Source organism: Podospora pseudoanserina, chromosome 1, assembly GCF_035222485.1.
Source record: "Podospora pseudoanserina strain CBS 124.78 chromosome 1, whole genome shotgun sequence".
NCBI classification, from domain to species: Eukaryota; Fungi; Ascomycota; class Sordariomycetes; order Sordariales; family Podosporaceae; genus Podospora; species Podospora pseudoanserina.
The window spans coordinates 201,367-224,375 of NC_085920.1; the positions used below are offsets into that span (position 1 = coordinate 201,367).

A 23,009-nucleotide genomic window follows, 5' to 3' on the forward strand; every position below is an offset into this window, starting at 1 on the left:
CCAGACTCGATGGAAGCTTCCATTCATTATAATCCCTTCCAAAATCCGTCCCCAAAACCTGCTCCAAAACAGTGAACTAAAACCAAACCCCCACAACTACCCCCCATGCCCATCTCCCAAAACCAGGACCAACCTCACCCCCTACCCAATCTTTGTTCCTTCATAACCCTCCCAAAAGTCTCCTTCTTCGCCCGCAACCTATTCCTCTCCAACCTCTCCTCCTCCAACCTCGCCATCTCCTCGGCGTCAATCTCCCTCGTCCCCCTCCTAAACCTGTCCCTGACAAACAAAAACCACACAATGACCGAAATGATGGCCAGCACCAGCACCGTAACCCCAACCGCGATGCCTGTAACGACAGGCCTCGAGATGTCGCCCGGTTGCGCGATTCTTGCGCTTCGAGCAAGGAGGAGCGTTGTCGGGCTCATGAACGGATGCGTTGTCGGGCTCATGAACGGATGCGTTGTCGGGCTCATGAACGGATGCGTTGTCGTGGAATGCTATTTTGGCGCGTAGTGGGATGTGTCTGGAGTGATGGAATTGTCCATGACTACATGTCAAGACTGTCAAGGTCGGGGTCTTCTTTTGTGCAGCTCCCTCCCTTTCCCCTTTCACGTTGCATCCAAGAAAGCCCATCCCCAACGGCGTTAGCCCAAGCCAAGCATTGTCACCTCTTGCCCAAACGACAACAAGCTCGCTCGCTTAACCCCAAACCCCAGACACAGCTCGCACAGATCACCCTCTTTGTCAACCTCCCTCTTCTTGGGGCACTGAACATGTCAATTCATCTTCGTCTTCATTAAAGTGTACTAAAATATTCTGGTATGTATATCATGTCATATCTCGTTCATTCCCCCTTTTTCCTCCCCTCACCACTTGAGAACAGCCTTGATGGCGCTACCAGTCTTGCTGTCCTCAATGGCCTTCTCGTAGTCCTTGAAGTCGTAGTACTTGATGAACCTGTCGAGCGGGAAGTTGCCCTTTTGATGCTGCTCGATGAGATAGGGCACAAACTGGGTAACGTCATGTCAGTCAACGCCCAAAGGAAAGGGAAAAAGGGGGAAACTGACCTCCTTGGGCAAGCTGTCACCCTCACAGCACCCGACGTACTCCTTGCCATAGGTCAAGTGGTCCATGATGTCAACAGCAACGTTGTTGCCAGGACCGGGAGCACCTACAGTGGAAGCTCTGCCGAGAGTACCCAGAGAGTCAATCATGGTCTTGATCACAAACGGCACACCAGTGGCATCAACGGCGTAGTCGCAGCCGTTCGACTGGCAGATATCCCGAATCTGCTGCACGACATCCTTGGCGTTACCAAGCACACCGTGAGTGGCGCCCAGCTCCTTGGCCAAATCAAGCCTCGACTGCTGCAGGTCAACAGCAATGACGATTCTCGCCTTTCTGATCTTGGCAGCAGCCATGACCGCAGCCATGCCGACCGACCCAACACCAAACACAGCAACAGTGCTGCCCTCCTTGACGTTGAGAGAGTTCAACACGGCGCCGGCGCCAGTCTGCATGCCGCAGCCCAACGGGGCATAGAGGGCAAGGTCTGTCTCAGCAGGGACCCTGACCACAGATGACCGGTGGACAAGAGAGTGTCTGGCAAAGGAAGACTGTCCAAAGAATGTGCTGTAAATGGGCTCACCGCCGGGCTTGGTGAGCATGGCAGAGGAGCCATCTGGGCGGGCGCCGCCAAAGTTGCGGTCGTTGAAGGTGTGGCAGTAGGCCGGGTGGCCGGATGTGCAAGCAGCACATGTCTCGCAGTGAGTAAAAGAGAGGAGGACTTTGTCACCGGGCTGGACATGGGAGACAGCGGAACCAGTCTCGACGACGACACCACCACCTGTGAACAACAATGGTTAGACGGTTCCCAACAAACTGGCGCGTAGGGACAGAACCAACCCTCATGACCAAGAACAGCGTTGGGGCGGCATGGCAAGATGCCAACGGCGCATGACAGATCGGTGTGGCAAAGACCGGAGGCCTGGATCTCTACGAGAACCTCATCGGCCTGGAGGGCATCGAGGTAGACTTCGCGAAGCTCAAACTTGCCGTTGAGCTCGGGGGCAACGAGGGCAGTGGTGGTGCGGGACATGTTGGCTAGCTGGCTTATGGATGTGATGGTAGATCTGTATGGGGTATCGCTATCTCTCTTGCGAAGGAAAGGACGGGGTGGATGAGATGAACAGTAGTTGGCTGGATTTCCCGCTTTGGGACCGGGCGAGTAGACATTATCGAGTGGGTAGCCCCATCTCGGTCGGCTTCAGTTCGCGCCCAGGGTCGTCGATGGCATCCCCCCTTCCCCGCATAAACCGCCAAACCCACCCCCCTCTTTCAGTCGTGTTCATCCCAACCCCATGCTGTGCCCGACGAGCTGCTCGGCAAGTGTCGCAATCCGGCAAGGGGTCCGCTGTCTGTTTGGCTGGAAACTTCGGTGGATCGGCGGCATCGCGTTCGCACAGCAGCTCTCGATTTTTTTCTGCTCAAAAGTCCGCGGTCGGGGTGGTGGTGGGAGGAGGTTTGTTTTGGGGCCACGAAATTGCTGGATGTGGCAGGGGGTCACGTTGGCCAGCTTGGGTTTATTGGACCGGCAGCTCGGGCCATCCGGCGCGAAATGACAGCCAAGTCACGGGACCACGACCTTAAAGCGGATAAGGCACGCTGACGCACACTAGCCGTTTGAAGTCTGGCACGCTAAATTAAAAGAATATTCTGCATTGTGAGAGATATGCTTTGCAATCATGGCGTGCATTCACTTACGCCTTAAAGTCTAGATTTTTTTGTTGCACAAATGTCGGGACCCAGGCTGTGTCAACGCCTTGTTGCTTTGCTTGCTTGCCCACGTGTGTTGAGAAAACAATCTGGATATTCTGATTGGTGGTTATCAAAGCATCACAGACCACACGGCTCAACCAGACAACTGGAAGCACTAACCCAGGAATCCGGAGAGAACCCCACGCGGCTCCATCGTTGACAGTTGCGAAATGGATGGCCCACCGCCGCGCGGACACGGACGCCGGTCTTGGCCCGATATCCGCTCCTACCCGGCCGCCTGAACCGCAGGGTTGTGTCAAGAAAAAGTTATGATGAGCACCTGGTGATGATGTTATGCATAGTCTTGTCCGGCCTTGACAGCCCACGTGCCCGTCTCATCTTGAAGTATTTTCCCAGCTGCTTCCCTTCTCACCCTCCACGACATAGCCACAAAACAAAAACGACGAAGTCTGAAAGAACGAGACCCGGTGGAGATGCCACGACCGCCCAGAAAGCAACAGGAGACAGGACCGAGCGACATTTGGCTTCTCATCAGTGGCTTCCCCCGGGGATCTCGGGGCCGACAAGATCGCTCACTTTTTTTCGGTCAAGTTTCCCTTCTGCTCCAATGGACCCCCGGCGATTACTGAGTGATGGAACCCTACGTCACAGGGACTCGTCGAGAACTCAGCGCCCTGTATCTGCCGGCCTTTTAGCGCACCTGGCCGGGCGCGGCAAGCTGGGGAAGTCTGGGCCCCCCTGCCAACTCAATATCAACCATCGTCGGGGGTGAGTGGGAGGGCTGGACGGCGCACAACGGCAGGTAGGTGAGGCCTTTGTTGGTGATGAATGCCGAACACCGATTATTATTGATTTGCGAGTGAACAAATTCGCTGAAGCGAGACGAGGGCTGGCCACGGCACACACTTGTCCACATTGGTGTTGATGTTGTAGTCAGGAGAATAACGTTAGATACTTGGAATAAACAGTGGTAATGATATTTGATTATCCAAGCTTGGAGACAGACAAACAAAGACAATGCTGTTAAAGTTCGGCTAATTTGAGGCTTCACAAAAAATGTACCAACCATAACTTTGTACTTTTTTCTGTCGCGGTGTGATAAATTAAGAGCCCGAGAATGCTAGCCCCCTTCAAGCCTGCAAAGGTGAAATTGAATTTTTGATGAACGCAAAGTCGGTTGTTGTCTTGTCACGTCATTTTCGAAAACATCATTAAAAAACAGAGTATATTTTCTCAAGTTGGGGTTACTTGGGAAAGACAACTTTTCGTATAACAAAAAAGAGGAAGCTACCGAATCAGTCACAAAACAAAATCATCACAGATGACAAGAAAAAAGGACATCACAGCACATGCAAAAGACCAAAAGTAATGGTAAAATGTCAATTCGTGATCGATGCCGCCCTTCGTAGACGCCCACGACTCCGTTCCCTAACTATCAAACTTGACTAGGTATCCAAAAAGGGATGTCCAAAACCCATGCTCGCTTCCCTGACTGCGAAACATACCCTGATGATGATGATGCTGATGATATGCTTGACTCCCCTGCCTGTTGTTCCCATACATGAAATAAAGAGGAAAAAAGAAAATGTTCATTATTGTACACGGCCAAGGCTCTATGCCTTGCGGGACCTGGCGGGGCCGAGGGGGTTGACCTTCCACTGCTTGGTGACGGGGTCGATGCACTCATCCTGGGCCTGCTGCCACTCGTTGATGACGATCTGCTTGCGGGCCTCGGAGCGGGGGGTGATGGTGCACTTGAACTCCTCGGGCTGGCAGACGAAACCCTGCGTGAGCTTCTCCTGGTCGGGGAGGATGGTGTTGCCCTGGGCGTCAACGTAGGGCTTGATGTCAAAGGCCCAGAGGATGCGAGAGATACCAAGGAACAAGCTGCGCTCGGCGACGTGGATACCAGGGCAGATGCGACGGCCAGCACCAAAAGTGAACTGATCACGCTTGGTGTAGTCGGGGTTGGCAGCGGCGTCACCGAGGGACTGGAAGTCGTTCTCATAGCGGTCCGGGTTGAACTTGCGGGGCTCGGGGTGGCGCGCAGGGTCCATGTGGATAGCCCAGACGTTGTTGACAACACCGGCGTTGGCAGGGATCAGGTAACCGTCATAGTAATCATCCTTGGTGACAGCGTGGGGGACAGCACCCATGATGGTGGTGGGCATCCAGCGAAGAGCCTCCTTCATGATCTGGCGAATGTACTGCAGGTCCTGCTCGTCATCCATGGTGGGCAGACGCTTGTCACCAATGACGCGGTCGATGATCTCCTGGGCGCGCTTCTGAACCTCGGGGTAGAGGACCATGGCCTGAATGAAAGCGTAGAGAGTGCTGGAGGTGGTGTCGGAGCCGGCCTCGAGGAGGGTGCCGGAGATGTAGGCAGCCTGGTCGTCGTCAAAGCCCTCGGTCTTTTGAGCCTCAACCAAGTCCTCAGAGAAGCAGCGAGTGATGGTGCCGTTGAGAGTGTCCTGCTTGGCCTTGAGCCAGTGACCCAGATAGAGAGCCTTCTCCTTCTTGTGCAACTCCTTGGCCTTGACACGAGCAGGGAGCAAGAAGTCGGGGAGGTAGCGGATGATGGGGAAGAAGTCCATGAGGCCGGCAGCACCAGTCTGGTTGAGCTCGGCGAACTCGCCGAAACCGTCAAAGAGCTGCATCATCTTGGGGTCATCGTAGGTCTCGCTGCGCCAGCCAAAGACCATGGTGGTGGTCAGAGAGTTGGTGTAGCGACGGACGTGGTACATGGCGCGCTCGGGGGTGTTGAGGATGTCGAAGAGCATCTGCTTGTTCTCGAGCATCTGGTAGGGGACGTAGGACTTGGCGGCAGAGATGTTGAGAAGGGTGTGCACCATCTTGCGGCACATGCGCCAGCGAGGGGTGTAGCCCATCATGAGAATGCGGAGGTCACCACTGCAGAGAGTCTGACCGAGGTACATCTCCTGACGATGCGAGTACATGTTGCTCTTCTTGTCCAAGAGCTCCTTGACAGCCTTGTCGCTCGAGAGAACGATCATGACCTTGGTACCGAGAATCAAGCTGTAGACTGGGCCATATTCACGAGCCCACTTCTCGAACTGAAGATGAGCATCCCGAGTGGGCATCTGTCATGCCGAGTTAGCAAATAGGAGGCTCCAAGTGCGAATGGGCAAAAACAAACCAAGTGAAGATTGCCCAAGATGGGAATGGTAGGAGGTCCAGGAGGGAGGTTCTTGGGCCGGCGACCAATGGTCAGGAGTTTGGCCAACAGTACCACCGTCACAATGACGGGGAGGATGTTGAGAATGACAGCCATGGTGCCGACAAGCGCAGAAGCAGAGCAAAGACGCAAGTGACAAAGTCTAAAGAAGCTGTTGTTGCTGTTTCGTCACCTACGCAATGCGCTGGTTCTTGTCGGATGCTGAGTCGAGAAAGAGTTTGAGGTGATGGGAGGAGAGGATTCAAGTACTCGGCCATCTGGTGTTGACCTCTCGGGGACGCCCCGTCTGCTGGCATCCCACGACCCCAGAGGACCCCGCAATCCCAAAAGGCGTTGATCTCTGTCGGAGCCGAATGGGAGTGACAAGGTGCCAGGGTTCTGGGTACGGGGCTACATTAGCGCACGGTGCGGAGGTGGGATAGTGTTTTGCGGGGTGAAGCTGAGATCCATGGCGGCCCACCGCGCGGAGATAGCGGTGGTGATGTGGGAGACCGGATCGGCACGCTCAGCTTTCCGGCTTCCCAAAACAGAAACCAAGAGCATTCTCAATCCTACGTGGCATTGAAAAGAGCAATCTGTCCTTCGTGATCCTTCTCGCTCCCCGGATCTCCCCGCAATCTCTCTCCTCGCCCGAGGTGTGCTCGAGTCAGCACTCGGGTATCACAAGGGCACGGGTTGACAGAGATTCGTGAACCCCCCAGCTCTTTACGTTTACTCAACGTTGAACTTTTGAAAGTCCGTGATGAGGTCGTTGACCTGCCGCATGCTCGTCTGGTCGTACTTGTCCAAGATTGGCTCAACCCTGGCCGGCTTGGTGACGACTCCCTGGTCGCCATATTGTTCGGGTGGAGAGGCACCCATGTGAGGGTGACGGGCCATGGGCTTTGAAATCGTCGCAGAGAGGCGATTTGTGAGAAGACTCCCGAGAAGCCAGTACTCGGCTGAGAACCGGACAAACCCGATCCGCTTCCAGAGCATCTCGGGAGGCAGATTGTGATCTTGCAGGAGCCCGTGGGGCCAACATGATGTTGACATGTCAAAACACCTCTCCCATATGGTGATCCAGTTGTCCAATGCATTGCGAATCGGTATAAGTTGGCCTTCGACGCCAAACAGATTTTGGTGTTGGAAGATCATGTAATGAATCGCTGTATTCACTGTCATCAGCATGAAGCACCGGGGTGCAAGAGGAAGTGGAGCGATGTGCTTACCCGAAACCGTTGCGAACAGGTTGACAGGACCTAGATGAGAAAAGTGCCGGTGCATTTCGGGGGACATGGGACCAATGCAAAGCTGCTCAATCGCATCGCGAAGGAGCATGCCCCCAAACGGACTTGATGGAGGCATCCATCGATGGATCTCTGCGAGACACGCCTCTGCGCTAGCGGCCTGGAAACACACCTCCGGGCTTGCCATGTGCATTTTCATCTCCTTGATCACCATGCGATGGGGCAGGTTGTTGAAAATGACGAATGCCGTGTCGACAAGGAATATCCACAAGAACGTGCTGCCAGCAATGTTAGGAACTCTCTAACAGTCAAATCGAAGTCAACACTCACCGAATAAGTTCCTCCCGCACGACGAACTCCATCCAGTTGAAATCATGCTTGAACTGCCTGCTGTAGTCAGGATGTCGAGCAGTGTCGATACCCAGATCTCGCGCCACCTATCCAGTGTCAGCAAAAATAGAGAAAGCACGGGGGTTCCATCACTTACAGACACCACTGTGCTGAACCGATGGCGGCGAATCCTCCTCTTCCCGGCATCAGTTCCTTCCCAATTTTGGTACAGACATACAATGTACGAGGCTTGTAGTGCTTGAAGCTTGCGGCGGCTGGCAAGCACACTTGTTGGGGAGGTGACTTCTGTGCTAGGCTCAATATCCCTACAGAAGTCGTCATCTGTAAAGACCATCTCCTCCACACAGTTGAACCACACCTTGGCATCTTCATTGTCCGCTGGGTCTGGAGAAACGCACGCTCCTATTTTCATGTGTCAGACAAAAAACGGCGTCCCAATACCAAGCATGGACTAAACTAACCTATGAGCGCCATGGCGGCCAAGAGGATGGACTTGCACGTGGTCGGGTCAAAGGTTGGGCGATGGAGTATGTTCACGTTCGGATGCCAGACTGACCAGTATAGCTCGATGAACCTGGCGAACCTCGATGGCGAGAAGAACTGAAGACACTGCTGTTCAAGGGCGGCGGACCACGTGAGGGTGACAGTGCTATTGTTCGGCTTGACCGTGACAACATTTTTGATTAGTAAGACCACCTGCTGCAGTTTGATTACTATAGGGTTATGGAGCCATAGTGACCAAGATGAAAGGGTGTTGCTGCCGGACACGCCACTAGCCGTTAGTGCGGCGGCAGTTGGGTCGTCTAGTGGCATGAAGAGAGGTGGAACGGCACCCAAGAATTCTGGATGTTGGCGTTCTAGGTAGGAATTATGAAATGCCGCCACGATCTGGTGCCGCTGAGCCAGAGTAGCACATTCGAACGATGAGACCAAACCAGTCCGGCTGGTGAAGTCGTACAAGAATCCAAAAGAGTAGCCTCTATACTCTGAAGTGGTTGAGCTTGGGCTCAGCTCCCGCTGGAAAGCCTCGGCTTGGTGATCTTGCTCGGTGAGGCCGTCATGCCCGCCGGGATTGAGTTGGTGGGAGAAGTCGATATCCAGCCATCCGTCCGGCATGGAGTGGTGACCGTCAAGAACAGGAAATGTTGTGACGGCTTGGTGGATCAGGGCATCGAGATCGTCATAGGGCACATCATCAAAGGTGGACGCTGTGCCGTCGTCCATGCTGCCGCCGTGAGTCGAGACGATGGCCGAGGAAGCATCGTCAAAGGTCTGGTGGTGGTGGTGGTGGTGGTGTATCGGGGCCGGTACCGGTGGGAGCTGTGGCATGATAGGGGGAAGAGGAGGAGGAGCTGAGGAGGTCTCTCCCAGGATGGAAGGGGGTCCGGGGGCGGAGACAGGAGGAGCAGGGAGGGGGGCTGCGCTATTGCTGGCACCGTTACTGGCACCGGCACCGGCAGAGCCGCCATAGGTGCACTCGACACCTCTCTTTTCGCAGTTGAGACACGGCTGGCCCGAGTTGCAGGCCTTCTTCTGGCGAACACAGCGGTCACAGGCACGACGACGGCCCGAGGACGAGTTGGCGGCGCCGTCACAGGTCTGGAGATGGCGCTTCAACACATCGGTCCGCTGGAAGGCAGCATTGCAGAGGATGCAGCGGTGGGGTCTCTCGGATGTGTGCGTGCCGCGATGGCGCTGGAGGTGCTCTCGCCGTTTGTAGGTCTTGAAGCACACGGAGCAGCGGTGGAGTCCTGAGGTGTCGGCCATTGCTGACATGAGACAGTAGCATTCCCTTGCCTTGTTGGAGCCCTGAGATGCCGATGACAGATGACATAGGGATTTGGGGAAGAAAAGGTCGATAGCCGAAACCAAGACAGGACTGGATCTTTCAAAAATGCGGGGGGTGGGCCCTGGTGGATGATGTTGTCCGTCCGCGGTGGGGGCCACTTGACTGGAACAGACATCGCCCTGTTGTGCCAGCCAATCAGCGCCTGGATATATGTCCGTTCAGGGGATCAGCGCTCGACCGAAGCCCCATAGAAGCGGCAAATTCCACGAGCCGAGGGCGGTGAGGTCAACGTCATGTCACCATATCACACTACGTCTTACACCCGACTTATAATATGGCAGTATACGAATGCTCATGACTCGATTCGAGCTCTATACCTAATTCTCGAGATGGGATTTGCAGTTCGAGCAAGATCATGTGTTCAAGATTTACCTTTGTCTAGTACAATTGACAAGAATATATATGCTCCACCATCACCATGTAACGGACCAAAATATCGTGGTACCAACATGTATAGGTGGTGGCAAGGTCAGATGTCTTCCACTGCAATGTGGTCATCAGTATTTTCTTCTTTAAACACCAATGGCAGAATGTTGGTCGTAGCACGAGCTCCCTATGTTGTTAAGAACGTGATAAGTGTCAAATGTGTACATGTGAAGAGGTTCGTTATGTGTTTTGACTGTGAGATCGTGACCTACTGTCATCATCATCCACTGCTCTTTCTGTTATGACACAATAAACCATTCATTTTCACTGGTATTTATTGCTCCCAAACAGTCGTTGCCCGAGGCCAATCTTCCCAGTGAACCCTGATGGGTTGCTCAAGTCAAGATTCATTCTTTTCATCCCATTCTTGGAGCATGATCAGGTTGGTCCCACAGTCATTCACTCAGATTGTATTGTTCTCAGACTCACACTGTACAATAGCAATTTTTTCACCATGGCGGGGCCCATGATGGTAACAGGAGCAAGTCGGAGATCTTGACAGTTGACACTCTTCCTCCTCATCCCCCCAACTCTTCTCCCCACCATCGTATCAGCGACTTTCACATCCCGAGAACTCAAAGTTTACCCAGTTACCGTCATCAAAACCATCAAAGGAACATTTCCTCTTCACTGTAAGTTCAATGTGAATTATCGACAGACAGGCGTTTCCTGATGACAAAAAAGCCAAATCTAGGTACCTCAACTTCTGCCTCCGCCTCGAATTCTCGACAAAGGACATCCTCGGCTAGATCGATTCCGCGCAACAATCCAACCTTAGCTTCCCAAGAAGCCTCGACTTTCTCATGCCAATATCGTCGCCTTTCGGATAGCAACATTGAACTGGGACACACAGCGGCTCTTGCCTTAAAAACCAATGTCCTCGAAATACCTGGATTTCTCCTTAGATATTAACTTTAACGCAGGAACAGTGTGTTAGTTCTTGATCCAATTTTCAGGATCAATCTCCTCACAACAATCTCATTAGCAATGTTGGTCTCGCAACAGTACAACAGTTCAGCCTTCAACCACCTGCAGGCTTTGGTCTATTTAAGCAAAAACCCATCCCGACGACTCTCCGATCAAACTTTTCCTCATCATTCGCATTCATCAGCAAAATCTCATCTGTCCATCAACCAGCTAAGACTTTGCCACGAATACCAATACCTCACTCGCACCCAACAATCATCATGGATTCTCAGAGAGTGCTGTCCCTTTGGGACCAAGCTGCCCTTCGAGGCTACATGTCTGTTGCCCTCTGCTTTCCTACCAGCCTCACCGCTAAGCCTTCGGGACATGACATCGTTGGCCGCATCAGGCAGTCGCTCAGGCGGCTCGCTTTGGAGCGGGCAGAGTTTGCCGGCAATCTCACGGTGCAGCACACCAACGTTGTTCTCCAGCAGACCAAATCGGACTTTATCCCCTTGGAGGTGCTCCACACCCCCTCTGACGCCCCCTCTGACACCCTCTTTAAGATGTCTTATGACGAGCTGGCGGCCCGAGGCTTCCCGGCCAAGGCTTTCGTCCATCCCGACTTCACTCTGAACATTCCTTTGGAAGAAGGGGGTGAACCTGTCCCGGTCTCTAAATTCCGGGTTCTCTTCCTCATCGAGGGTGGGTTCGTTCTCTTTGTCAACCTCCACCATTCTTTTGCAGACGGATCCAACCTGGCTACTTTCCTTGAGTTTTTTGGCAAGGCCACCGTCGCTGAGGACAAAAATGACCCCATCGGTGCTTACCAAGCAGCCAACGTTTGGCTGAGCCTTCCCTTTGAAAAGTGCGGCAAGGACTTCTCGAGTCTCCTGGCCAAGTGTCCGGAGTACGCTCTACTGGACGAGTCTACCGGCCCGACCAAACCCATCCTCTCGACTCTCCCCAACGCTCCTGAGACCAATGATGTTGGCAAGACTTTCATTATAGATCTTGACAAGATTACTAACCTTTTCGACAAGTCGTTGAAGCTCTCGGCCTTTTTCGGATTTTCTGCCATCGCTTGGTCTCACATCGCCAGGGCCCGTCTCTCCGGTGTGGAACCTGTTCAGCAGTGGGCTTTCCGGAACCAGGTCCCGGCCTTCTGGAACCCCGCTGACTGGTCCAACAAGTTCAAGAAGCTGTTCGCCGAGGGGGAGTACGCCGACAAGAAGTACTTTGATGCCATCCAAGGCTATTACGGTAACTCGGTGACCCTTCCCATCACTCGTGGACCCATCAAAGTTCTCGACCTTCTTTCTGCTTGCCGTTGGAACACCCACGCCTCGGGTCGCGACAGCCTCATCGAGATCGCTACGGCCATCAGGGATGCCAACAAGGCCGTCAACGAAGACTTCGTCCTCACCCGGACCGCTCTCTTCCACAACACCCCGGATATCCGCAAGCTAGGCATGAACCTCGACTCTCGTGGTCCCCAGCACTTGTCGGTCAACACCTGGGGCTTCTTGGGCACCGAAGCCAAGTTCTTCTTCCCCGGTCTCAGAAACGCTGTGACCGGTGGTGATGGTGTGAGAGCTGAGGCTGTCTGCCGTGTTCAGGGCGCGTGGGCCAAGGCTCCTCACTGTCTGGCTCTCCCCCACCGCCGTACCATCAACCCCAAGAAGGAATGGGAGGTTGTGATTACTCTTCCGGAGAGATCCATGGAAACTCTGCTCGCTGACAGCACATTTATGTCTGTCGTCAAAAAAGTTGTGGAGTAGTGGGTTATTACCATACAGGGCGGCGTACATTGGCGGTATTCTCATTCATACAGGGATGGCAGATTTTACAGGTGCTGAACATAGCGAAGAGGTGGATAACTGATAATAATTAATATTATTTTTGAAACAACAATTCCCAACGTACCAATGCATTCGTGATATCATGTCTATTGTAGAGGTGTGGCCAGGTTCAAGTTGCCCTATTTCTTTTTGATGATGAACATAGTAGTAGGATTTGACACATGAAATGAGGCTATTCTCGTCTCATCAAAACCTTCGTCGACCGGTGTCTCTCATTGTTCACAGAACACATCGCATGTGTATCGTACAAAGGGGGGTCGCCAGGGTTAGGGTCCCCTTATTTTGGCCAAGAACACGCCTGGTGAAACGGTGGAAACGCCGACAGGGAATAGAGAATGAGAAACCAGCACACCATCGATATGAAGGCAGCCCAGCGCCGAGGTGAGAGTGAGTGTCACATCAAAAAATCCAACAGCTTTGTTCGACCTGCCATGTGGTTACAGTTGCCCCACAAAGAAAGAGTGCCTGGCGTGCCTGGGAAGGCGCAGCAGCAAGTTCCAGAGTGGAGTGACGTATTGGATCCAACCACAATGCGAGAGCCGATCAACGGCCTCCGTCTTTCATCGACAAGATGACGGGTAACGTCATTCGATGCCCGTTTGTAAGGCGCATTCCATTCTTGGCTTCAATACAAATAAATACAGAAGGTTTTTCTCTCTGGGCGATCCTCTGCCAGGTTCAATTCTCCTGCATCGTGAAGAGACCACTTTCACTCTTTGAACCAGATCGTGACACACAACCAACAAACCCCAACCCCACAGTATCACCAAAAAAATGGCCGACCAAGTCCGCGCCAAAATCACGGCGGCCGCCGCCAAAAACAAGGAACTCCTTGCCATCCTCCAACAAACCGACCACGCCATCCCCTCACTAGAACAACAGCGCCGCCTCGTCAAGGATCTCGAAGGCGAGGTCAGAGCCTCAGACGCGCGCGTCGCAGCGGTAGACCGCAAGCGCAAAAAGGAATACCACGAACACGAGAAATACCGTGACTCTGTCCTCAAGCGCTTTGCTTACAAGGCTACCGGCAAGCGCGAAAAGTTTGAACAGAGGGCTGCCAAGGAGGAGCAAGAGTATTTTGAGGCGCTTCAAGAAGAACACCGAGAAACGGAAATCAACAAGGACGTCAAGATTCAGTTGCAGGAGGCGAGGCGAGTGGCTGCTGACTTGGAGAGGGATGTGGCGAGACATAACGATGTGCAAAAGCAGTTGGATGAGCTGTACGGCAGAATCTTTGGCGGGCCGACACCGGGGTATCCGGAGGAGGATGAGCAGGAGCGGGAGGCCAATGCAAGGACTCAGGCGTACCAGGCTACCAAGGGCAAGTCAGAGGCGGAGAGGCAGGCTTTGAAGATTTTGGGAGAGGGTCAGTTGAGGATGAAGAGAGCGCTGGGCTTCATGGAGGAGGCGTTGATGCACTCGAGGCGGGATATGTTTGGTGGCGGGACCTTTACGGACATGATGGAGCGAAATGCGCTGTCGCAGGCTGAGAGGGAGGTCATGTCGGCAAACATGCTGGTGATGCAGGCTCAGCGCATGAGCCCAAGAGTCACCAACCTGCCGCAGGTCAATATCGACCAAGGCAACTTGATGATGGATGTATTCTTTGACAACATTTTCACCGACATGGCGTTCCACGACAAGATCAAGGCTTCAAGGGAGAGTGTGTTGCGGGCAGCCATGGCGATGGACGGGCAGGTTGCCGCTACAAGGCAAAGGGTGGCCCAGTTCGAGGGACAGCTGAGGGTGGAGGAGCAGAGTATGAGGGAGGCTCGCGAAAAGCTGCAAAAGGTCAGAGAGAGGGTGTTTGAGACTGTGGCAGCAAGTACACCACCGCCGGCATATGAGCCTTGAGATTGTACTCTGAACATTTCCTTCTTTTTTTATCGATCAAGATAGATAGGTAACCTTATGCTGAGATGATGCACGGCTGCTGCGCTGCCTTTGTCCCCCCTCCCCACTCTGCACGTCGGAAATATGCTTTGAGCTACTGCCCACCCGTTGACAGCCGGCCAGTTGAATTGCATGCAGGTCGAGGTGGGCCCCTTTCCCGACAGCGATTTTCTCCCTGATGGCTCCTTCTTCGTAGTTGTTGGCAGATGGATGCGATGGTGCGTTTACCTTAGGTGGTAGCCTTGTTACAAATCTGGTCCCCTGGCCCAGAACGGCTTAGCGACTCCGCCTTCCCCGAGGCCCGCCTGGCTCCTGCCTTCTCCTATCGAGCTCTGCTGTCCTGTCATTCGAGCAAACGAACGCACCAACTTGGCAGAATTTGCGTTCAAATTTCCATTCTTTGCATCTTTGTTATTCTTTTCTTCTCCATTGCCCACTGTATTGGCGGAGACTGGCGTTTGTTTGGCTGTGTGACTGGAGGCTGCCCCAGGTTCGCGAAGCCGAGGCCACCTTATCTATGCCCCGAGAGTTGCTACACCGCACATAGAGTTCTTAGCCCTACCTTACTTGCTTTCGTACCTTAGACTCGCAGCCACAACGTGCCGGCCGACGCCAACCTTGGCTGCCTTACCATCTGGACATCAGCATCGCCAATCCACCGCGCGCTCCATCTCACATGCACTTGAGCTGTTGCTGTCAACATATATAAGGTAGCTCAGTTTCATCGCTACAATGCCTAGAGTAACAAGGCGGAGTACAAAGCGAAGTAAGTCCTCATATTTCTACCTGGGCGACCACAACTTCTTAACACCACTCGCTACACAGAGGCGGAAGAGGAAGTGGCGGACAAGACGGCGGTGACTAGCACGAATCAACAATCGCTTCCCAATACAAAGTTTGGGCAAGCTTCTGAAGTTATCACTAGATACTTTGGAATCCAAGGTGTCCCAAGGCGGTTCACCAAACCGAGTAGTGATAATGGTTCAACGGACAGTATTCACAGCTGCCCACCAAGTTCTGAGGATGAGTACGAGGACGAGGTGGCCATTGTAGAAGACATGCAGTCTGAACCAGCACCCCAACTGCAAGAAGGTACCGAATCATCCACGTCACTAGTCACCGAGTGGTTATCCACGACTCCCGAACCGGACAAGGATGACACTCGCTCTATTCTATCGCCTTGGAAAACACGAAAGACAACGTCTGAAACGAGCACATTGTCAGCCTCGAAAGAACATCAGCCCTGTTCACCTCTCAATTCGCAAGACCTACACCATCAGAGTGATTCCATGGACATTGATCCGCCAAGATCGCCGCAACAGACATCACTCAGCTTCAAACCCATCGAACCGCCTTCAACCGACTTTGAGTTCCAGGTCCAGTACAACACCATTTCAGGAAACAAGCTGAAAACCCGATCAATCTCTCCATATGTTAGCGGCAATCCTCTAGGCGGCGAATCTGAATTGGTTCAACGTCCTGTTTCAATACCTCCCGAGCGAACTACACCTAACCTAGTTCTCGAAACAGTGTTGGGTTGCTCCGACTTGCTTGATAGAGGGGATGCCTCAGCTTCACAGGCTGACATCAGCGAGTCTTTGGTTGACGATCAACTTCATCTGCCAATCCTGTCTGGTGAACAAATACCAACAACTGAACATCAGATTTCAGCATGGAACCCTTCGTCTTCACGCGGTTCCAGTCCTCTATCGTCACCTCCCGACTCACCGACCATGCAATTGCTTGATATGATGAACTTTCCATCCGTCTCGGCTACTCCCTCAGTCCTGGAATCTGCCGACTCTGCAACACTTCCAACGACCGAGGCGTGCTTCGAACCCAGAACTAGCCTAGTGTATGAGACGAGCGTGCAAGCCCTAGATCAAGCTATTGTTGTTCCGTTATCCGCTCAGCCAGCACCCATCCCAGATCACTCCTATCTACTTCGGCCATCTGTGCAATCAGCACCCGCCCCGGTTCGACATGCTGTCCCTTTGAGCAAGATGGACAAAGTACCTAGGGTCGCAAGTCAAGTCCCCAAGAAGCGAGCACTAGTTGTAGGCTCAAGGGAAGAACGTGACATCCTGGTGAGACTGTATGTGCAAGAGGCCGGCGAGCTGACAACAATAAAGACTAAGCTGTCCTATCTCGGTAATCGAATTGGACAAGTCAAGGGCGTGAAAGAGACCGAGAGGATGCTGAGAATTCTGGGGCAGGCGGAAGATGATGGCGAGTTGACACTGAGGTCTATTCACAGAAAACGGGCGGAGGAAATTAGGCAGCGAGATGCCAAGGTTGAGGGGCAGAATGCGAAACAGGTCAAGAGTGGTGAAGGATGGAGTGGGAGTCTTTCAACTTCTAACATCAAGAATACTGTTGGGGATGGTGCTGGTGCTGCTGAAGTTGGGGCTGAGGACAGCACTTGCACTGATATTCCCATGACTGATGTTTGGGCCAAGGTCGATGTCGACAGCGGTGCCAATCTTGAGCAACCCGCTATTACCAAAGGCAAGACTGCGGTTAAGGAGGAGCATATTGAGGATATGATCTATGTATGCATGGGACTCTTTACAAGCCGGCAGGATCTGGCTAGGACGACGAAGGCGGCCGGGGCGAACGCAGGAAACGAGACGGCCGGGAATACCTTGGAACCATGGGCGCTTCACACCTGCGCTAAATGCCGACTGTGGGCGATGGAGGAAGAAGGCATTTGATAGACTGGTACAAGATAGATAGTCGTTGCTCGTTTCTTCTTGTTGCTCTTCATTAGAAAGCTCAATCATGACCCTGCTACAGAATACCTGAAACATGCTTCTGGAAGCGACGCGCAGTCACCTTGTTATTGATATGTGATGATCTATTAATAAGTCACGTATAGATGCGATAAAGTGTACTTTCTTCTTAATTCAGGTCACCACCCTGCTGTCAAATGTTTAGGGAGCCGCGGGAGCAGTCTCAACAATCTCCACATATCGGAGGGTGATCTCGTACTTGGTGTCGGACGGCGCCGAACTCGTCGAAGACATAAAGGCCGCGAGGTTTCCAACGGGGTACATCCGGCCGCCAACACGATACAGAACAACCGGAGCGACTGTGTTGGTGGTTCAGCAAACTTTGTCGGTTTCTCGAAAGGGGATTGGGGCCAACAACTTACCGCTTCCATCGGGGATGACCCAATTCCAGCCGATTGAGCCTGTCTCTGTGTCTAGAGTCCACTGTTACCAAGAGGTGGTTAGCAAGCGTGACCCACTAGATCAAAAGGGGCAACGTACAATGTCCGTGGCGTGGCAATACTGTGCGGCGCAGACATATGGTTCGTTGGCGGATGCTGTTGATTTTAGAGGTTAGCATTCTCACCATTCCTCCGGGGGCACATATGCAGGCGGCGGGGAACTCTTACTCAACGGAACGTAGTCGGTGCTGCCACTAAATGGTGATAGCAAAGCACACGTTAGTTTGTCTGGCTCAACAAGGGCAGTGCGGCACATACTAGTACGTCTCTATCCTGGTGGTCCCGCCCGCAGTCATGAAACCGAGCGCCTGGGTGGCCTCACCGCCGACGAGTTGAATCCTGATGCCGGAGGAGGTGGTGCTCTGGTCATCAGGGATGGTGATGGTAAAGCGGCGGGCGCTGTTTTGGTTAGTGACGATGCTGGGGCCGGCAGAGTTGGAGACCCAGCCGACGGATTGACCTGTGGATTTCCTCAGGACTTGGATCGCAACGCTGATGGTTGTTGACGAAGGGGCGAGGGGGGCGAGGGTCTCTGTTGCTGTCACGGTGGACACGAGAGTGGAAATGACGGTTGACGTGGCTGGCTCGGTGACGGTGACGGCGTTGTCTGGGTTGATGTGGGTGATGGTTGTGGTGGACAGGGGGATGGCGCTGGACCTGTCGAGGCAGTGGCAGGCTGAGGAGATTCGGGTGTCTGGGTAGGCGTCTTCGCCGGAGGGGAGCCAGGTGGGGAGGGAGGCAAGCGCAGTGTCACGGCGATGCTTCTTGTATTCGGTTACTGCGATCGCTTGGGAGGTGGGAGCAACGGGAGCAGAGACGGTAACGGTGACGGAGGAGATGTCTGAGATGACTTGGGTGACGGTTGTGGCTTGAGTCACGGTGATAACTCTGGGAGTGAGGTCAGTTATCTGAGCTTTTGAGAGAAAAAGAGATTGCCTGACTTACACCTCCTCAGTGGCCGTGACTTCGGCGGTTTCCAAGGGAAGACCCAACACACTGCTGCAGAATGGAAGGGCCTCGGAGAAGACGTCCTCGGAACGCAAGAGCACGAGAAGCTCATCACTCGCCTTGCAGCTGTTGCAGCGAGCAGAAACTCCAGAAATGAGTGTGGTGGCGGCTTGTAGCAGCAACAGCCAGCCGCTTCTGGTGACAGGAGCCATCATGTTTACCTAATTACAACTCACTTGACAAAAGCGACAAAAAGAGGGATCAAACGAGCGACTTGAAGGCGATGACCTTCATGAAGGAAATATATAAACAGCATAAAAACCGCGGGAGTGGCGTGCATTTTGATCATCATCACCTGGACGCAGGGCTGAAAGGAGGTGCCAGGGGTGTAAGCCGTTAGCGCCTCAGTTTGCAGGGCCTGGACCGCTGTAGCGGGTCATCGGCACGCTGAATGGGGAAAGAGGATTCCCATAATTCCGTCAATAGCGCCCTTAAAAAGGAGCTTGGTGTTCCAAAATAGCATTCGCTACAGTTCCCTGTCTCACGGATATATATTTACACGTGTTTCCCTCCCCACCACCTGGGCAGGCAGCGTTCTAGAATATCACTTCTAGATCTCCTCTCTTGACATCTACACCATGATCAAACCGCCAAACACGGCCGCGAGGGCAGTCAAGCCCAAGACGTACACCGACGAAGCCTTGATACCACCAGCAGCATTGGTGTCGTTGTCTCCACCTTGACCACCAGCATTGTTGTTGTTGCCACCGTTGCCGCCCTGGTTGTTGAGGCCCTGGGGAGCACTTGTTCCATTGCCCCCGTTGGCACCAGTGTCAATCACAAAGTAGGTCGCTCCAATGGCAGGGCCGAGGCCAAGCTGAGTCCTCCAGCGGGAGAGCTATGTCTCATTGTCAGTTTTCACCATGGACATCATCATGACGAGAAGAAAAACCTTACGTTCCAGTTCGCAACCTCCCTCTCCATCCCCACACTCTCAAACCCAGCAGTGTTAAACCTGGCCGGCTGGGTGTACAAAGCCATGATGTACCGATGCACGCCCGAGTTGGCATCTGGCTTCGGCGCAGTAAAGTTGGTAAACGGCGCGCCCGCATTCGGCGGCCTCGCCAACCTCTGCGCCGTGCTCAACACACTCGAGTTTTGCCCGTTCAGCGTGAAATTACCCGCCAACCAATGTCTCAGGTTGCGAGCGGTGGGGTTGCTCCTCGCGGGCGCGTCGGCATCCAACAGATAAATCAGGTACCGCGTCTGGGCGGTGATGTTGGTCGCATTGTTGAGGTTCTCGACGGAAAACTCAATGGGGAGGGTGCTGATCTCGTTGACGGTGAGGGAGGAACCCGGGATGAGGAGCTCGCTGTGGTTGGAGTCGCCTTCGGTTTTGTAGGTGGCATAGAATGACACGGCTGGGTCGAGGGCGGGGATGACTTCGGGGACGATGCCCGAGTTGACAAAGGCGTTTTTGAAGGAGAGGGTAGAGACGGACTCGGCGTTGTCGTCTGCGAGGGAGACGCTGGCCAGGGCCAAGAGGGAAAGGGGGAGGGATTTGGAGACTGTTGGATACATTTTCGAGGTAAATTAGGTAGGTATACTGATCAACAGCTGTGTAGTTGGAATAATAATACAACGCTAGTGTCCGGCACTGCCAGAATGAAACACTCGAAATGACTGAGAAAAGATGGTACTGGAATTGCCAGATGAAGAGAGAAAGAGAGAAAAAACTTCTGATGGATGAAAAGACATGGAGGTAGGTAGATATAAATCCCAAAACCTCGCTCGGACAATTGATCCGGCACAAGAACACGGGGTAAAAACATCCGGCCGTTGATCGTGAACCGTTTCCGAGAGGCGCAAAGAGAGGAGATCACACACGCCGTGGCTCTCTTGGCACTGCTACCCCTGACTCCTTTTGCATGTGCGCAGGTGTTTTATCCCAACTCTGCAGCACAGCGACCATGTTTCAGGTTTTCTGTACACTGCCAAATTCATACCTTGATGGCGCATCCTGCCTGTGCTACCAACAAAAAAGAAACGTCAAGTCACTAGGGGGATTTGTTTCCACTTGTGTGCCAAGTTCTTGGAGGCCACGACCACGGGTAAAACGGCGGCCTCATTTGAAGACATCAGACTCGAAGAGAAAATAAAGAGACTAAATTACACGTAATAAAACAAAGGGTATCTTCTTTGAATCAGAGTGGGTGACCAAGACAACTCTAACCCCCGGGTTCTTCTTTCTTTTCTCTACTTCTTTCGCTTTTGGGTCAAACATAGTTTTGCCCTCTATCTGGCAAGTCTCTTGGGTGGGCGGGATAAGGAATGGCGATGCCTGGCTCGCTGTAGGAGACAGTCTGTTGTGGGGGTTTCTATTAGCCGATGTCAACAAGGCCGAAAGGCTTGGACAAGAACAGAGAAAAACTTACAACATCGTGTTGAACTAGGATCTCCTCCTGGGACTCCATCGCGTCCAAGCTGCCTTGCATCGATTTCTTTTCTTTTGAAATTGATCCCATCCGCACACTCTTGCTGATGGATTGCTTGCCGGTGAGCTTGCTTCCTCCTGCAGAATGCTGGTTTGACCGGTTTGCTGAGTTGCGAGAGTGGACGGTGATGAGGACCTTGAGGGCAGGCAGGGTGCCAACAATGACGGCTGACAAGAGTGTCAGTTTTCTTTTTGATCGCCAGCATGACGGAGAGAAGAGAAGAGAGCAACTTACAGATCGAAGCGGCAAGAGTCGACCAGATCATGAGCAATGTCAGATTGACAAACATCTTTTCCACCAACACCTGCTTTGCCCTGATGATGGCAAAAGCAATCATGACAAAACCCAGGCCAAAGACGGCAACCAGTCCGACCTTTTGTCTCAAAGTGACCTTGACGTTATAGATCAACCTCAGGGGCATAGCCATAACTGTTTCCAGCACTTGTCAGCATTGCCATCAGCTTGCCCAAGTTGATTGCGGGAACTCACTGCACAGATCCGTAAAAACATCAATGGTAGTGCTGAAGTAGACACTGAAGTTTGATGCCCACACATGCTCCGGCTTTGCGCATGTCGCAAACCCAAAGAAGTTTTTGACATCACCCCCGCACGACACCGTCAACGTGACCAAGCACCCTCCATACGCCAGCAAGCAAAACAGCGCCAAAAGATACCAAACCCTGCGGTAGACGGGCAAGTCCCGGAAGATCTTCCAGTAGAGAGTCAGAAACGCGGCCTTGACGCTCCAGAGTGTCGACCAGTAAAGAATGACGATGGGAAACTGAAAGAGAAGATAACGCTCCGTTTCTTCAATGATGCCCACTATTGGGGCGGTGCCGGCCAAGACTCCGGCGATGTAGTACAAAGAGGGAAGTTGTATCGTTTCGAGGACACATAGCGATAGTAAGCATGTTAGGGCAAAGAAGATGCAGTAGTCGTCAACTGTGGGCAATGATGTCCTTGCTCGGACGGCTGTCCGGAGAGCAACCAGCACAAAAGCTGTTCCAAAGCAGGTCCAGATGATGGCGCGCAGGGTGTCTTCGGGAACGGTGGCCGCGTCGATGGTGTCCATCTTGCCCACGAGGTGTAAGTGAAGGGACGGTCCGGTGTCAGTCAGGTGTTTTGGTGGCACGGGGACTCGGAACAGAGGGCAAAGGAGGGTAAGACAAGGCCATTGGGGGCCCGTGCCGTATATGAAGATGGGGACTCTATCCTGATATTGCGAGGGATTTCATTATGGGCAGCCTGGAAATACATATGGGCTGATGTCGAGCATCAGTGGCGGACTGGAGTGATAGCTCGAGGTGCCATTTACGGTCATTGTTGGCCTCGATCAAAGGAGTGTATGCAGGCCAAGACAGCGGCCTCTCCCAACGACTCGGAATAACGCCTCTCGTTCGTCCAACGGCAATAGGGCTGTCACACGGTCTTTTGTTTGCTACTGGTCGGTTGATTTCGATACTTTGGCGCGCTGGGCGAAGACATGTCGACTCTGGCATGTGAGTGGTTGACACAGCTTCGGCAATGAATTGTAAGCCCCGGCTGGACCTGCAGTGGAGGTGCAGGGGAGAAGCAACACAAGAAAGACAGCGACCAGTCAGTTGGAAACTTCCCCGCGTTGTGTTATCGGCACCTGGCAATCGCGCGATGCGATTGGCCGAAAAATCTTTGCAGCTGCAGAAGAATTTCCCCCCAAAAGGGAAACAGCTCCAAGCGCGCACACAACTCCAGCCAGGAACTGGATTCCTTGGAACGCAGCGAAGGCAGCACCAGATCACGGGGTCAGTCATGAGGTGGATTATATCATCCGCCCATGCCCCCGCCAAACTCGGCGTGCAATT

General features: G+C 53.2%; 9 protein-coding genes across 9 annotated transcripts; 3 read left to right on the plus strand and 6 right to left on the minus strand.

Moving 5' to 3' along the window:
- Positions 1-748: 748 nt before the first annotated feature.
- On the minus strand, positions 749-2,714 carry QC764_100320 (uncharacterized protein). The gene is made up of 3 exons (XM_062941252.1): positions 1,909-2,714; positions 1,071-1,849; positions 749-1,013 (listed from the first exon to the last, which is right to left on the minus strand). Exons 1-3 carry the CDS (start codon positions 2,099-2,101, stop codon positions 870-872), a joined length of 1,116 nt encoding a protein of 371 aa, XP_062804111.1. The 5' UTR covers positions 2,102-2,714; the 3' UTR covers positions 749-869.
- Positions 2,715-4,149: 1,435 nt separating this feature from the next.
- QC764_100310 (uncharacterized protein) lies at positions 4,150-6,073 on the minus strand (the record flags this gene model as incomplete). Its single annotated transcript, XM_062941251.1, has 2 exons — positions 4,150-5,882; positions 5,939-6,073. The coding sequence occupies 2 exons, from the start codon at positions 6,071-6,073 to the stop codon at positions 4,395-4,397; spliced, it is 1,623 nt and encodes a 540-aa protein (XP_062804112.1). The 3' UTR covers positions 4,150-4,394.
- Positions 6,074-6,688: 615 nt separating this feature from the next.
- QC764_100300 (uncharacterized protein) lies at positions 6,689-9,430 on the minus strand (the record flags this gene model as incomplete). Its single annotated transcript, XM_062941250.1, has 5 exons — positions 8,019-9,430; positions 7,694-7,941; positions 7,537-7,643; positions 7,189-7,484; positions 6,689-7,125 (listed from the first exon to the last, which is right to left on the minus strand). The coding sequence occupies exons 1-5, from the start codon at positions 9,331-9,333 to the stop codon at positions 6,689-6,691; spliced, it is 2,403 nt and encodes an 800-aa protein (XP_062804113.1). The 5' UTR covers positions 9,334-9,430.
- A 1,589-nt stretch (positions 9,431-11,019) lies between these two features.
- Positions 11,020-12,519, plus strand: QC764_100295 (uncharacterized protein; the record flags this gene model as incomplete). The annotated part of the gene is made up of 1 exon (XM_062941249.1): positions 11,020-12,519. The coding sequence occupies one exon, from the start codon at positions 11,020-11,022 to the stop codon at positions 12,517-12,519; it is 1,500 nt and encodes a 499-aa protein (XP_062804114.1).
- Positions 12,520-12,954: 435 nt separating this feature from the next.
- On the plus strand, positions 12,955-14,454 carry QC764_100290 (uncharacterized protein; the record flags this gene model as incomplete). The annotated part of the gene is made up of 1 exon (XM_062941248.1): positions 12,955-14,454. Exon 1 carries the CDS (start codon positions 13,375-13,377, stop codon positions 14,452-14,454), a length of 1,080 nt encoding a protein of 359 aa, XP_062804115.1. The 5' UTR covers positions 12,955-13,374.
- A 771-nt stretch (positions 14,455-15,225) lies between these two features.
- Positions 15,226-17,295, plus strand: QC764_100280 (uncharacterized protein; the record flags this gene model as incomplete). The annotated part of the gene is made up of 2 exons (XM_062941247.1): positions 15,226-15,259; positions 15,319-17,295. The coding sequence occupies 2 exons, from the start codon at positions 15,226-15,228 to the stop codon at positions 17,205-17,207; spliced, it is 1,923 nt and encodes a 640-aa protein (XP_062804116.1). The 3' UTR covers positions 17,208-17,295.
- Positions 17,296-17,303: 8 nt separating this feature from the next.
- Positions 17,304-18,999, minus strand: QC764_100278 (uncharacterized protein). Its single transcript, XM_062941246.1, has 6 exons — positions 18,671-18,999; positions 17,984-18,613; positions 17,894-17,919; positions 17,766-17,821; positions 17,648-17,708; positions 17,304-17,584 (listed from the first exon to the last, which is right to left on the minus strand). The coding sequence occupies exons 1-6, from the start codon at positions 18,886-18,888 to the stop codon at positions 17,427-17,429; spliced, it is 1,149 nt and encodes a 382-aa protein (XP_062804117.1). The 5' UTR covers positions 18,889-18,999; the 3' UTR covers positions 17,304-17,426.
- A 165-nt stretch (positions 19,000-19,164) lies between these two features.
- On the minus strand, positions 19,165-20,254 carry QC764_100275 (uncharacterized protein; the record flags this gene model as incomplete). The annotated part of the gene is made up of 2 exons (XM_062941245.1): positions 19,165-19,571; positions 19,631-20,254. The coding sequence occupies 2 exons, from the start codon at positions 20,252-20,254 to the stop codon at positions 19,305-19,307; spliced, it is 891 nt and encodes a 296-aa protein (XP_062804118.1). The 3' UTR covers positions 19,165-19,304.
- An 800-nt stretch (positions 20,255-21,054) lies between these two features.
- Positions 21,055-22,892, minus strand: QC764_100270 (uncharacterized protein; the record flags this gene model as incomplete). The annotated part of the gene is made up of 3 exons (XM_062941244.1): positions 21,658-22,892; positions 21,403-21,597; positions 21,055-21,335 (listed from the first exon to the last, which is right to left on the minus strand). Exons 1-3 carry the CDS (start codon positions 22,238-22,240, stop codon positions 21,055-21,057), a joined length of 1,059 nt encoding a protein of 352 aa, XP_062804119.1. The 5' UTR covers positions 22,241-22,892.
- Between the last annotated feature and the right edge of the window lie 117 nt (positions 22,893-23,009).

Excerpts from the sequence above, each read along its gene's own strand:
- QC764_100320 (XM_062941252.1), bottom strand. The coding sequence starts at position 2,101 with ATGTCCCGCACCACCACTGCCCTCGTTGCCCCCGAGCTCAACGGCAAG. Across the intron at positions 1,850-1,908 it reads CGCTGTTCTTGGTCATGAGG|GTGGTGGTGTCGTCGTCGAG; the intron begins GTTGGTTCTGTC and ends TGTTGTTCACAG. Across the intron at positions 1,014-1,070 it reads GTGACAGCTTGCCCAAGGAG|TTTGTGCCCTATCTCATCGA; the intron begins GTCAGTTTCCCC and ends GACGTTACCCAG.
- QC764_100278 (XM_062941246.1), bottom strand. The coding sequence starts at position 18,888 with ATGATGGCTCCTGTCACCAGAAGCGGCTGGCTGTTGCTGCTACAAGCC. Across the intron at positions 17,920-17,983 it reads ACCAGGATAGAGACGTACTA|TGGCAGCACCGACTACGTTC; the intron begins GTATGTGCCGCA and ends ATCACCATTTAG. Across the intron at positions 17,585-17,647 it reads GGTCATCCCCGATGGAAGCG|TCGCTCCGGTTGTTCTGTAT; the intron begins GTAAGTTGTTGG and ends CCACCAACACAG.